This window comes from Mustela putorius, unplaced genomic scaffold, assembly GCF_011764305.1.
Source record: "Mustela putorius furo isolate JIRA1106 unplaced genomic scaffold, ASM1176430v1.1 tig00000228_pilon_pilon_pilon, whole genome shotgun sequence".
NCBI lineage: Eukaryota > Metazoa > Chordata > Mammalia > Carnivora > Mustelidae > Mustela > Mustela putorius.
In genome coordinates this window covers 34,082,959-34,096,612 of record NW_025421322.1, presented here as the reverse complement: position 1 = coordinate 34,096,612, position 13,654 = coordinate 34,082,959, and the positions used below count along the sequence as shown (strand labels likewise).

At 50.6% G+C, this 13,654-nt stretch overlaps 1 protein-coding gene across 1 annotated transcript in view; it reads left to right on the top strand.

Annotated features, from left to right (window-relative positions):
* Positions 1 to 13,654, top strand: part of ZFAT (zinc finger and AT-hook domain containing) — a 183,220-nt gene that overhangs the window by 34,105 nt on the left and 135,461 nt on the right. The window contains exon 3 of the mRNA XM_004743593.3: positions 10,173 to 10,424. Within this exon, the coding sequence (XP_004743650.1) occupies positions 10,173 to 10,424 (252 nt within the window). The remainder of the gene's footprint in view (positions 1 to 10,172; positions 10,425 to 13,654) is intronic.

Here is a 13,654-nt window from a genome sequence, read left to right as displayed (position 1 = left end):
TTTAGTCAGGAACTTTGAGTGTTGCCTCTGGGGTTGAGCTTCTATAAACTCAGAAGAACGGATAAAATCTCTTATGTAAAATTCATATGGCAGATAGAAGTCACGTGGATTAATGGGCTGACAACGTTGAGAAAGGTGGTTACAAAGCTTTAATTCTGTTCTTATTCAGCTTTGCTTATTAAGATTTTTCTTCCAACTAACATGAAATGTGAATGAGATAAAATAATTTGAATTTTTCATTTCATTTATAAATAATGAGCAAGTGATGAGAGCGCAGATAGATCTCCTCCTGGAATTCTGCGCATCAGTGGTTTCTGGGACGCGTATGCTGACTTCCGTCCTCACCCTTGTTCCCAATGGTAGCGAGAGGTATGGCTGTCCGCTCAGGACACCACCCTGGGTCCCCTCTTCCTTGAGATCCGTCCTCCTCTTCGTCTCCCCGACAACCAGCTCACCAGGCCCGTCCCCCCTCGAACCTGCCCTGCGGCCATGGTCCGTCCCTCAGTGGGGATGGCCATGTGTTCTCTCTCCCCTTTGCTTCAGGAATGCACTGACTTACGTGGTTGGGTTTTCATACCTTGAACCACTCTTGCGTTCATGGAATACATTCCACTCAGTCATACTGCATAATCCTTTTTCATGTGCTCGTGGAGTTGGTCTGCTGGAATCTTGATGAAGAGATTAGGGCTTGTATTCAGAGATCTTATGGGGGCCGTTTCTCTGATGTCTTTGGTTTTAGAATCAGAATAATAGTGGCCTCACAGAACGAGCCGGGAAGTGTCCCTGCCTCCTCTGTTTTTTGGAGGATTTTGGAAGTGTTGGTGTTAGTTCTTTTTTTTTTTTTTTCTTTTTAAAATGACTTCCCCCTTCTCATGTAATTTCTTTTTCTTTTTTTTAAAGATTTTATTCATTTATTTATTTGACAGACCAGAGATCACAAATAGGCAGAGAGAGAGGAAGGGAAGCAGGCTCCCCACTGAGCAGGGAGCCTGATGCGGGGCTCGATCCCAGGACCCTGGGATCATGACCTGAGCCAAAGGCAGAGGCTTAACCCACTGAGCCACCCAGGCGCCCCTAGTTCTTCTTAATGTATGATAGAATTCACTGGTGAAGCCTTTTAATTCTGGTCTTTGGGTGGGAAGTTTTTGGTTTACCGATTCAGTTCTTGGCTTGCAACAGGTGTGTGACTATGTTCTGTTGCTTTTTGAATTCCTTTCAGTGGTATGTGTCCTCGGAAGTTTTCCATTTCATCAAAATTTTCTGCTTTGTTGGAAATAATTACTTGTTCACAGTATCCCTGAGAATTAAAAAAAAAAAAAAACAAAACAAACCTTTTTGTAACATGAGTGGTAATGTTCCATTTTCCACTCTTGATTTTAGCTGTTTGAATCTTACCTCGTTTTCCTTGGTGAGTTTAGCTAAAAGTTTGTCAGTGTTTTGATTTCTATCTTCTATTCTTCGTTTAATTTTTACTTTTTGTTCTTCTGCTTGGCGTGCGTTTGGTTTGCTTCTGTTTTCTCTGGTTTCTTGGGTTAGAGGAGTAGGCTACCGATGGGAGATCTTTCTGTGCCTCACACAGGCACTTACTTTTACAGCCTTGTGGACCTGTTCTCACTGCCTCCCACCTGTGTTTGCATGTCGTGTTTCCTCTTGATCGTCTCAGCGTTGTTTCCTGATTCAGTATCCTCTTTGACCTATTCATTATTTAGGAGCACCATTTAATTTCCATGTATCTTTGAGATATATAAATGTCTGTTCTTTTTATTTTTTTTTTTTAAGATTTATTTATTTATTTGACAGAGACAGTGAGAGAGGAACACAAGCTGGGGGAGTGGCAGAGGGAGAGACAGGCTTCCCATGGAGCAGGCAGCCCAATGCGGGGCTCGATCCCAGGACCCTGGGATCATGACCTGAGCCAAAGGCAGACGTCTAATGACAGAGCCATCCAGGCTCCCCTGTTTTTTCTTTTTTAAAACTAAATTTTAATTGGAATACATGTTACAATAGTGGCAGGGTGTATAAGATAGTGATTTGATATTCTTATATATTATGAGATGATTGCCGCAATGGCTCTAGTCACCATTTGTCACTGAAGTTATTATAATATTATCGATTATCTTCCCTATGCTTTACTTTTTTTTTTAAGGTTTTTAAAATTACTCATTAGAGAGCACGAGCGAGAGCAGGAGCAGTGGCGAGGGTCAGAGAGAGAGGGAGAGGCAGACTTCTCACTTAGCAGGGAGCCCCATGTGGGGCTCGATCCCAGAACCCAGGATCACAACCCAAGTGCAAGGCAGATGCTTAACCGACTGAGCCACCCAGGTGCCCCTTCTATGCTGTACTTTTCATCCCCATGACTTAGTTATTTTATAACTGGAAGTTTGCACCTCTAATCCCCTTCATGTGTTCACTCGTCCCCCGTCCCTCTCCCTCTGGCAACCACCTGTTTGTCCTCTGCTCTTGTGTTTTGTTTTGTTTTTTTTTTAAGATTCTGTATATAAGTGAAATCATATAGTATTTATCATTCTCTTTCAGACTTATTTTACTTAGCATAACACTTCCTGGGTTTATCTGTGTTGTCGCAAATGGCAAGATTTCATGATTTTTTATGGCTCAGAGACATTCCGGGGTGTGTGTGTGTGTGTTTACACAGACATAACACAACTTTTTTTCCCACTCATCTATCAGTAGACACTTAGGCTGCTTCCATATCTTGGCTATTTTAAATAATGCTGCAGGGGATGAAGATGTGTGTGTATTTTTTCAAATTAGTGTTTTCATTTTCTTCAATACCTAGAAGTAGAGTTTCTGGATGGTAGGGCAGTTGTGTTTTTAATTTTTTGAGGAGCCTCCACACTGTTTTCCAGAGTGCACCAGTTTGCATTCTTGCCAACAGTGCAGGAGGGTTCCTGTTCCTCCACATCCTCTCCAACACTTGTTATTTCCTGCCTTTTTGATAATAGCCCTTCTGACAGGTGTGAGGTGGTATCTCACTTTAGTTTTGGTTTGCATTTCCCTGACGATGAGTGATGTTGAGCATCTTTTCATGTGTCTCTCGGCCATCTCCATGTGTTCTTTGGAAAAATGTCTGTTCAGTTCCTCTGCCCATTTCTTAATTGGGTTTTTGTTTTGTTTTGTTTTTTGGGTTTTTTTTGGTCATTCACCTGTATGAGTTATTTATTTTTAATTTCAGCCCACATAGTTTGTATGTATTTGAGCCCTTACACATTTATTAAAACTTGATATATGGACTGACATGGTTTATCTTAGAGACTGTTCCCTGTGCGATTGAGAAGAATTTATAGTCTGCTACTGATGGTGGCACATTCGCATAGATAAGTGTTAGGTTTTGCTGGTCTGTAGTGCTGTCCATGTCTTCCGTTTCCTTACTGAAGCCCAGATTTTTATAACTGAGGAATATGTGGCTCAGAGACTGGGGGTCTTACAACCACCCGCTTACGGTGACCCAGTTCGTAGGTGGGAGAGTGGGGTTTGGCCCAGCTGCTCTGGCGGCTTTTGCCTGCTCTTGTCCTGCTCTGTGTATCATCAGATTCTTACTACGAAGCTACTTTAGAAATTATTTTCCTTTATTAACTAATTTACTTTTGACTTAAATTTTTCTTGAACACATTTCTTCTCTTTTTTTGGTGTGCACATATGGGAAGATTAGTTGCCTGTACAGTTTAATTTTTAAAAGTATTTAAGACTTTAATTAAATGCAGAGTCTTAATATGAGAACATTTCTTCAAAAGTCTTTCATTAAGAACTCCAAGTCCTCCTTTTTCTCTCTGTGAGTCTGTAAAATTCGAGGCTTCCAGAAGCTTAGTTTCTCTCTAATGACTTCTATTCAGGTTTAACCTTCACAATTCATTTTAAGTTGAGAGATACTTGAAATGGTTTAATTAAACCTTTAACTGAGTAGTAATTGATTTATTATTTTGGTTTCCCTTTGTAACAGGAAGGTTCCTAAATCCTTTGGTTTATTTTATAGCCTTTTAATCTTTTTTGCTCATGTAGGAAGTGGTCTGCCTAGGAACCTTTCATTTTCTCCTCTCTTCCCCATCAGATCTCTGGCTGCGGTCCAAGAAAAAATTGCCTTACAGAGAGAATGTGCATGTGTGTGGTTGTGTCTGAGAATGTATGTGGGTGTGTATTTGGGTGTGAGTGGTGGGGGAGCGTGCGTGCACACGTTCGTTCATCCCGATGGCAGCTGGGACAGGGGACCTGCTGGGGCTGGAACTCACGGGGGTCCCTGGAGAGTCTCTTTTGGGCTCTGTGATCTCCCCCTTCCAGACCTCCCAGTGGAGCTCTTCTCCTTTTATCTCTGCCTTCCCTCACGCCCCGTTTCTTTATTCAGACATCACGCACCTGTCAGATGCTTGGGCGCTCTGCTCGGTGCTGGGAGTGCGGGGCGCACGGGGTGCTCAGCCCGCCTCCAGGCTAGGGGGTCGCAGGCAGGCAAAGAGGCAGTTGTGCAGGGCAGCAGGGAAAGGACTTCTCTGGGATCAAGGACGGGATGCCAGAGAGGGGGGTCACAGAGTCTAGTCTGAGGGTAGAAGCTGATGTCCAAGTTTAAATCTCTGTGTTGTCCCTCCTGGACTGCTCCCACGAATAGGGTCATTCTGAGTGTACACAGGCATTGCCGTGATCTGTTCCAGAAACCACTGAAGCCTGAGCCCCCTAACCTCCTCGGGTGGCAGTGTGGGGGTAGTTAAAGGGCACCCATCCCGGACTCCGGTGGACCAGGTCCCAGTCCTGGGGCTGTCACCTCATTGCCTCGGCTGGGACTGACACACACTTGGCTTTCATGTGGGTTACAAAGAGGCGCCCCACTCTGGGCCGGGGAGGTAGTAGCCGGCTTGCTCTCTGGGTGAACAAGCAGAGAACGTGGTCAGGGCGGATGCAGCCGGCGCCCCAGTGCTCAGCTCAGCTTGTGGAGCATGGCCTGGGTACTGGACCCCCCACCCCATCCCCATGGTGCCTCACGCAGGGCTCTGCCTGCACCGCACCTGTGGAGGCCCTGCTTCTGTCCTCTGTCAGCAGGACACAAGATGCTTGCCTTTATTTTTTTGGAAAAGGTTACCTGATAAATGCATGTTAATACACGGTGCCTTCGTGCGTGGTTCACACGGTGCCTTAGTACGGGGTAAGCGCACGCTGCCCTTCAGAGCCCGTAGTGCCTGTTTCCTCGAAGTGGTCTGGTTCAGGAGTTGGATGGCACTGAGGCTTGTCGCTGGGGCCGCGGTGGTCCCTTTCCTGCGGAGTGTAGCGGAGGGTCCCGCAGTACTACTCTGCGCTCTGACGTGAGCTGATGTCAGCGTGAAGCCAGCGGGGGGCTCCAAGCCGAGCTGTGCCACTTACCTTTTCTGTGTCTCGGGCCGCTTGGTGAGTCTTGTCGCCTCAGCGTCGCCTTCCGTGCAGGGGCTGCTGCGGTGCTCCCGCAGGGACCGGGCGGGAGGAGCCCGGCAAGCGCGGTGCAGTTGCCTGCGCCGGGCGCCCGGTCCGCTTCCTCCGGGCTGCTGCTGGCGGGACGCGGCCGCGCCGTCTGGGGGACTCCGCGGGGAGCCGGCGTGGGCGCCTCCGGCCTCCCGGGGGCCCCGTGTCCCAGGGCCGGCTGCGGTCTGTCCCGGGGAGAGGTGCTGCGTCCCCCATAGACCTCCAGGGCGCTCTCCCTCGTTTCTGGTAATGAACTCCCCGTCTTCGCGGGGCTTCCGGAGCTCGGTGCGAGCAGATGTCGGGGAGGCGGACGCTCGGGGCCCAGCCGTGTTCGAGTCGCCTCCGTTCTCGAGCTGGAGAGACTGGATTGGGCTGCGGGGCGAGGGCTTTCTCCCTGGCCTCCAGCCTGGTGAAATGTGGCTGCGCCTGACTCCGCGCCGGCTTTCTGGGTGTGGGAGCGGCGTCGGGAGGAAGAAATCGAGGGACGAGGGTCGCGCAAGAGCAGGTGTGCATTCCGCCGCATGGCCGGGCAGCCCCCGGGGCGCAGGTGAGGGTTGCTCCAGGGAAGTGGTCCCAGGGAGAGTTTTAATGAGTGTGTCCGTAGTAACACGAGCTTGCCATTCAGTGATCCCCTTCCAAGTACTATGCTCAGCATTTTAATGGATGGCTTTTATTTATAGGGGACTATAAAACAGAGACAGTTTTGTGTTTATTTTTCATACTAGAGGCGGCTGCTTGGGGGGGATTTAACGCGGGGCGGCCTGGCTGGCAGCTGGTGTTCTCTGCAGTGCAGCACAGGCTCTTTCCACCGGTCCAGAGCCGACCCAGGGGCCACATCACCCAGCGGAAAGAGCCTGGCAGGGAGAGGGAACCTGGATCCTGGTTCTGGGAGCTTAGCAGCAGCTTCTGGAAAACGTGCCAAGCCCTTTGGACCTCCAGGTCCCTTATTTCTTTTCTTATTGAGGAAATTACATTTGCTGCATTCATCTCTGAAGGTTTTTATGGGGATAAAATGAGATAAGAACTGGGAGCGGGCCTTGCATACTCGAGTGATGTATAAATAAAGGGCTTACGTTATTAGATTTTTAGCAACGTGGAGCTGTTTTTTTGTGGTGCGCATGTCGTCTTTTGATTGAATTAAACCTTTGGCTGATTGTTCCTGTCCTTTGCCAGTTTTGGCCTTGGAACTGTAGGGATGGTTCTCTGACTGAGGAAGTTGTCCCCACACTGTGGTGTCGGGGCAGGGTTGAAAGATGTGGTGGCTTCCATCTGTCTTCCTTCTGGAATCTCTGGATGCAGGAAATGGCTTCTTTTCTTGCCATCAAACAATGTGTATTTACTAATTCAGTGTCCCCTTCATCTCCAGCTCTGTTTGTGATCCTTGGGCTCTGGGAATTCAACCTCAGGACGTGTAATGGGTGGGAAGAGAGGGAAACACGCAGGCTGGAGGCTGTGCCAGTGGCGTGCACAGCACGTGTACCTCACGCTGTCAGCACGAGACCAGCTGGGACGACCTCGTGGAGGAGGACGTGAGGGTTTGAATTGGGGCCTGGGGTCTGACTGGGGTGCAGGAGGTGGGCCCAGACAGGGGAGCAGTGCAGGTACATAAAAAGACTGGGATTATCTCTGCAAATTCAGGGAGGTCTGGAACATTGCCGAGCACTTGAGAGAGAGCACAGCTGTGTATGGTGTGTGTGTGTTGAACCATGTGAGGAAGGACCGAGAACACCAGGTCTGAGTGTTGTGAACAATGGAACGTTCTAGAGCGAGGTAGTGAGACAGGAGGAGGACGGGAGCAGGAGGCTGTGGTCCGGGGGCCATGTGTAGGGATCTAGGGAGTTTAGTGGGCAGATGTCTTTCGGACAAATCAGAGGTCCTGGACAGACCGAATCAAGGACTGCACTCAGGAGGAAGGGAACGAAGGGCAAGCCTATCCCAGGGTTTCGATTGAGAGGTTGCAAGGTTTCCCTTGCCCAGTTGCAGAGTTCTCAGCAGTTCTGTAAAATGTTTGTAGTTGACAGCAGCAACTCGTTTTCTCTGCTTTTAAATTATTCCAAGTTCATCTATGAATATTTCATTTTTTGCTAACTAATTGGTCTTGAGCATCTGCATTATGGATGTAGCAAGATGTAAGATTAGTTTTGTCACCGTCGTGTTAGAGGATTTCCAAATCTCTCAGGGCTGATTTTGTGTTTCTTCCTTGACAGCCACATTGTGCACAGCCCGCTGGTTTAATGCACCGAGATCGATTGGCATCTCCTGTGCAGGACACCAGTTTAGGTGCTGGGGGAGACAGAGAGTCAGGACCTGGGCTCTGCCTGCCGGAGTCCCCTGTCTGCGAAGAACGACCCAGACTGGGGCAGAGTCTCGTACCCTGTGGCTCCATGGTCGTGGTCACGTGCTCTGGCTCGTCTCTGAGGATAGAACGCCGGGTGTCCTGCCACAGTGTGTGGGCTGGACCCTAGGTTAGGGGCACAGTTGCCCACAAGACTGCTGACCCCAGCCACAAATTTGGGAGTCCCTGGGGCCACCCTCTCTCTGACCAGCTAGCTGCAAATTTGGGGACCCCAAGGACTCCCTCTGGTTCCTTAATTTGCTAGAATGATTCACAGAACTCACGAAAAGTACTATACTTGTGATTACCATTTTATGCAAAAAGCGTAGAGGTCAAAACCATCCAAAGGGAGAGATGCATGGGCCAAGTCTGGGATTGGGAGGGCTCTAGACGTGGGGCTTTTGGCCTTCCTTCTCCCCCTGTGCAGTCCTGGATGTTCTTGCTTCTTCCTGCTGTATTAGGTGACGGGACTCAGGTATTCCCAGCCAGGGATGCTCACCCCAGCCTTCAGTGTCCGGCTCGATGACACACGGCCACGTGGCTGGCCTTCAGTCCCTTCTCCCGTAGGTTCCGATGAACACCTTTGTTCTCCAGAGGTCAGAACGGCTCTGACTGGTCGCAGGCCCTGTCATAAATCATGTTGTTAGACTGTCGGTGGCCCCAGACCCCAGGCAAACAGGCAGTCCTATCAGGCAGGACCTTCTGGGAGCCTAGAGGTCACCCCAGTAGCTGAAGGCAGAGGCCACTGCTCTGGGTAAGGTTCCTTCTTCACGACCCAGCTGCACCCGCAGGCCTGTCTGAGGAGGAAGGCCAGTCTGCACGGCAGGGTGCAGAGGCCTTCGTGGTGGGTGGGCCCGGGCCCAGACTTCCATAACCATCACGCGGCTCAGCCAACGTGACACGCGGTAGGTGTTTGGGAGCCTTGTCGCTAATTCTGCTTCTCTGCCCCTCATTGCTGCTTCGGCAACTTGCGCAAGCACATGCCACGGGGAAGAGTAGCAGGGAGGGACGTTTCAGTGACTGTGAGGTCAGCGGTTTGTCCTTCCTCCGTATGTCCCTCTCCTTCCCCATCTGCCCTGGCCTCCCGTAGCTGTCGGCTGGGCCTTGTGTCTATGCAGCTGTTCCCCCCGCCCCGTAAAATCTAGTGTGGGCCGCGGGGTCTGAGCGTCTCGTTCCTTGTTTGTCATGTCTGGTCTCTTCTGCCTTCCTGTTAAGTACTTCCCCTCCTTTGCTCCCCCACCCGTCCCCAGGACGCCCTCAATAGCGCGGGAAGGAAGTCACCATCCGCTGTGCTGGCTGCCCTGGCCAAGGAGGGTTCTGGTTTGTCTCTCTTGGTCATTGTTGACCACCCTTTGGCCCTGCAGCTCTGCAGAAGCTCTGCCCCTACAAGCCCCCCCTCCAACCCTTTCCCCCATTGTAGTGCATGATCTCCCTGAGTTCTGGGGACCCCACGTCAAAGCAGGCTCCTTTGTCCAGAGCTCACGTGGTCCTCATTCTGGCGTGGCCCTTTTCCCAGGATGGTGCTGGAGCCCTATACCCCATCCTCTCCTCCGCTGCTCAGACTGGGAGGACTGCCAGTGCGCCCTACCTCAGCGCGTAGGCCCGTAACGCTGGGGTGTCAGCTAGATGGTGTCTCGGGGCACCTGTCAGGTCACATCGTCTGAGACCACGCCTCTCCACCTTCACACACCCAACAGCACGGTGTTCCCTGACCCTGCTTACCCATCGGAATTCCCACCTTCATTCTGGAGCTGAGTGCCTTAAAATTGAGTGCTAATTGAGAAGAAATACAAGTTGAAAAACGATTTGAAACTTGCTCTGATGCAGCTCCGAGCTTGCTCTCGAACTCCCTAGGCCACCAGGAAACGCGAAAAATACTGCTGTGCCCTTAGTCCTGTGGTTGGTAGACTTTAGGTTGTGATTATTTTTTCTCTGTTTTATCAGAACAGTTTGGCTGTGGTAATTATGGTGCTTTGAAATAATCCGAGTAGTTGTGGAGCTCATTAAGACCACGAGAAGCTAACAGCCTCGGCGAATCCTTTGCGAGGAAGTCCTTCAGCACTTTCTGGACGGGTGTAGGTGGGGTCAGCGGCTCACGAGGGTTGTGATCCATGAACCGGGGGGCTGCTGGTCACAGGTCAGAGCCATCCTCACTTTATGAGAGAAGATGTGCCCAGGTTCTCATCAAACAGTATGTCTAAATCAGGGTAGGAGGACGTTGATGACACGGTAGCCAGAGCAGCGCTCACCATACTGTTTGTAGCTGTTCATTTCCGCAGCTGCTTCAAACTTTGTTTTCCACAAAACATGAAACTGAGCACATTTGCACATTTGGAAGTGGGTGTGTGCCTTGCACCGTGGCTGTGTGTGACTACACTGTGCCCTCTTGTTTCCTCGGCAGAGTTTTCGGTCATGAAGAGGAAGAGAGGCAGGCCCAAGGGCTCCACGAAGAAGCCCAGCGCGGAGGAGGAGCTGGCCGAGAGCACCATGGGCCCGAGAGGGGACAGCCCGCCGGCCCCCGAGGAGGGCAGCGGCCCGGCCCCCGGCAGCCTGGAGTGCAGCAAATGCTGTCGAAAGTTCTCCAACCCGCGCCAGCTGAGGAAGCACATCTGCATCATTGTGCTGAATTTGGACGAGGAGGATGGAGAAGCAGGTATGACGCCCGAGGGCTGAGCACGGCTGTGTCCTAGGGAGACTCGTACGTACCGACGGCTTCATGGGGACAGTTACCCGCGGGGTGGCGCGTTTCTGTAGGAGGCTCCCCTGGCTGGCACAGTTCCTCTTTGGGCTATACGTCCTCTGTGGATTGAGGGTGTTGTGTGGGAGGTGGTGCCCATGGAGTGTGTGTCGGTGGGTTCTGCGGTTTGCAGAGAGGGTGAGGCGTGGCCTGTCCTGCGGTGCACTTCCGTTCTGGGTGGGACAGCAGGGTTGTCCAGTGCAGACTGAGCAGGGAGTAAACCCTCGGCGACGGGGAGTCGGGAGGGAACCTGGGATTAGCGGAGGGAGGATGTCTCAGCCGACGGATGGGGCTGCGTGAGCGTGAGTGCGGACGTTAGGATGCTCAGGGCCCCCGTGAGGGACCTCGAGGAGCCAACAGAAGCCGAGGGCTAGGTTGAGGCGGGCATTCTGGAAGCAAATAGAGTGTTGGGCTTCCTCCACACATGTTCTTTGCTGGACTTCAGCTCTGCAGCCGCTTCTCAATGAGGCTGAAGGGAGTGCGAAGGAATGACGTCACCGTGGCAGAGCCTGTCTTGTGGGTGACCTTCTGGGGCAGTGAAGAAGCACCACTGTCCTGGAGGGGAGGGCCTGTCCTGTGGGCTCTGCTGTCGTCTGGCGTTTGTGCTGCTTGTGAAGGGTTCAGACGGCCTGGAAGTTAAGGAAGTTCTTGCCATGCTTTGTGCCGGACTCAGGACGTCACGTGGGAGACAGTTCTGGCTGAAACTCGGGCTTTGGGATGTGGCTTCCTGCATATGAGTCCCAGCTGCTCCAGCCCTTAGCAGATTCCTTCTGCCTCCGATGCCTCATCTGTAAAATGGGAGTAAACCCAGCACTCTCTCCTATGGTTGCTTTGAGGGTTAAATAGGGCAGGACTGACAAAGTGCTCTGAACAGCACCTCCACATGAAACGTGCTCAGCAGTGTTAGCTGTCACTTCCTTCACAGCAGTGTGGAAACAGCACTGTGCTCCTCCTGCCGGTTTTATAGACAAGGGTAGGTAGACCTCCGGAAGGCAGGTCATTAGTCCAGGGTCCTTCAGTTAGCAGGGGGACCGAGCTTTTGAACCTCCATTCTCAAGTCCTTTACTATAAATACCTCCAGCGGCGAAACAAGACCATTGGGTGCAAAGTCCTCGCACAGATCGGGGGAGTAATTGAGAACTCATCACCTGATCCTTAGCGGACATCCAGGCTGGTGGCCAGGACTCATTGCCAACACCCGTGCAGACTGAGGAAAATACGAAATGTTGTTCTTTCCTTTGAGGAACTGCTCTCAAGGTGACTGTGTGAACCCTTTCTTGGCTGCATGGACTAAGGCACAGAACGGACGAGCATTCAGGCAAGAGAAGTCAGCGGGAAGGCCGCTGACCCACGGCAGGGCACGAGTCGCCACTGTGTGAGACGTGTAGGCAGGCAGTGCCGTGGTCTCCGAGCCTGATGCCCTTTGGCAAATAAAGAGACTTTAGAGCAGAGATGGTTGAGGGAGGAAGGGTGAGGATGTACCCCCTGCCCCTAAAGGGCTAATTTCCGGTGGCTTTGTCAGCACTGGCTCTGCATCACGGAGTTGCCCCCATGCCAGGCACACCCCCTCCTCCCTTTTCCTCACACAGATAGTTAATAGTGGTGGCATTTTTTTGTTTATTAAGTTTTTTACTTTAATCCCAGTACAGTTAACAGTGATCCTAGTTATAGGCATACAATATAGTGATTCGGCGAGTCCATACGTCACCCGGTGCTCATCACAAGTGCCCCTGCCGAGGACATCCCCATCCCCTCCCCGCACCTCCCCTCCCCCCCACCTCCCCTCCCCCATCAGTGTGATCTTTAGAGTTAAGGGTCTGCATCTTCATTTGTTTTATTTTCCTCCTTTGTTTAGTTTCTTAAATTCCACGTATGAAAAACCACGTGGTGTTCTTCTTTCTCTGACTTCTCTCACTTAGCGTCGCACTCCGGGGCATTGCAGATGGCGAGAGTTCGCTCATTCTGATGGCGGACACTCCGTTGTATGTATAGACCACACCTGCTTATCCATCCGTCTGTCGGTGGACGATTGGGTTGATTCCGTAGTTTGGCTATTGTAAGTAATGCTGCTATAAGCAAAGGGAGCGTGTATCCCTTTGAATTAGTGGAATTTGGGGGGCAAATACGCAGCAGTGTGATTACTGATTGTAAGGTAGCTCTCTTTTTAACTTTTTGGGGAACCTCCATGCTGTTTGCCAGGGTGGTTGCACCAGCTTGCTTTCCCCATGGTGGCTGCATTTTCATCAGGGCTTCAGCTCTAGCCTTCCGAGCAGCTCCATGGGTACCTCCCCGGGTCAGAGAATCTGACTCTCCGCTCGTTCAGTGCTGTCTTCTTGTGGATCTGCTTTATTTTTGTGCCTTTATGTGATTTATCCCACCAGACTCCTTCTGGGAGACTTCTGGGCGTTTTGTACAGTTCTGGTTGGAAATCAGGGATCTCTTTTGCAAAACTTTCCCACTGCTGCTGCTTCCAGAGGTCAGGCCTGGATCTAACTTGGACGCAGTCTGAGATGTTCACTCAGATTTGTGGGTGTTCTGCACTGTCCTCAGGGTTTCTTCACCCGACACAAAGTTTTTCAGTGTCTCCCCTTTAGAGTAAAGTGCATAGTCCCCTCCTGGCCATTCAAGACCCTCAACAAAAGGGTCTTTCCTTGGAGCTCTTCAGCATTGTTTTTCTGTGTCCTGTTGTTTGCGGTTGATGACAATTCAGTTATTTCTTGTCTTTTGCTGTTGTAAATACTGCTTTAATAAGTGCTTCTTTATGCATACGCATGTGTGTGTGTGTCTATGTATGTGTGTAGGTGTGTACACACACCCATATACATGTGTATTTGTAGACTTATACTGTTATTTTTATAGGAGTAATTCCCAGAAGTGTAACCCCTGGTATATTATATATTACCAAATCCACCCCACGAAAGCTTACACCAAGTCAGATTCTGAAGGTGTCTGACAGTGCTTATTGGATATTGACATTTTTAAATTTTTTAATGCCTGAGATGATACCGAAAATACTAAGAAGAAAGTAACAGTAATCAAGAATCTCACTGCCAAGGTATATCGACTCTTATGCTGTATAAAAAAGAGAAGAAAGATCCTGCTCAGTTGTATATTCATGCACGTTTTTTAGAAATGGGGTCATACGC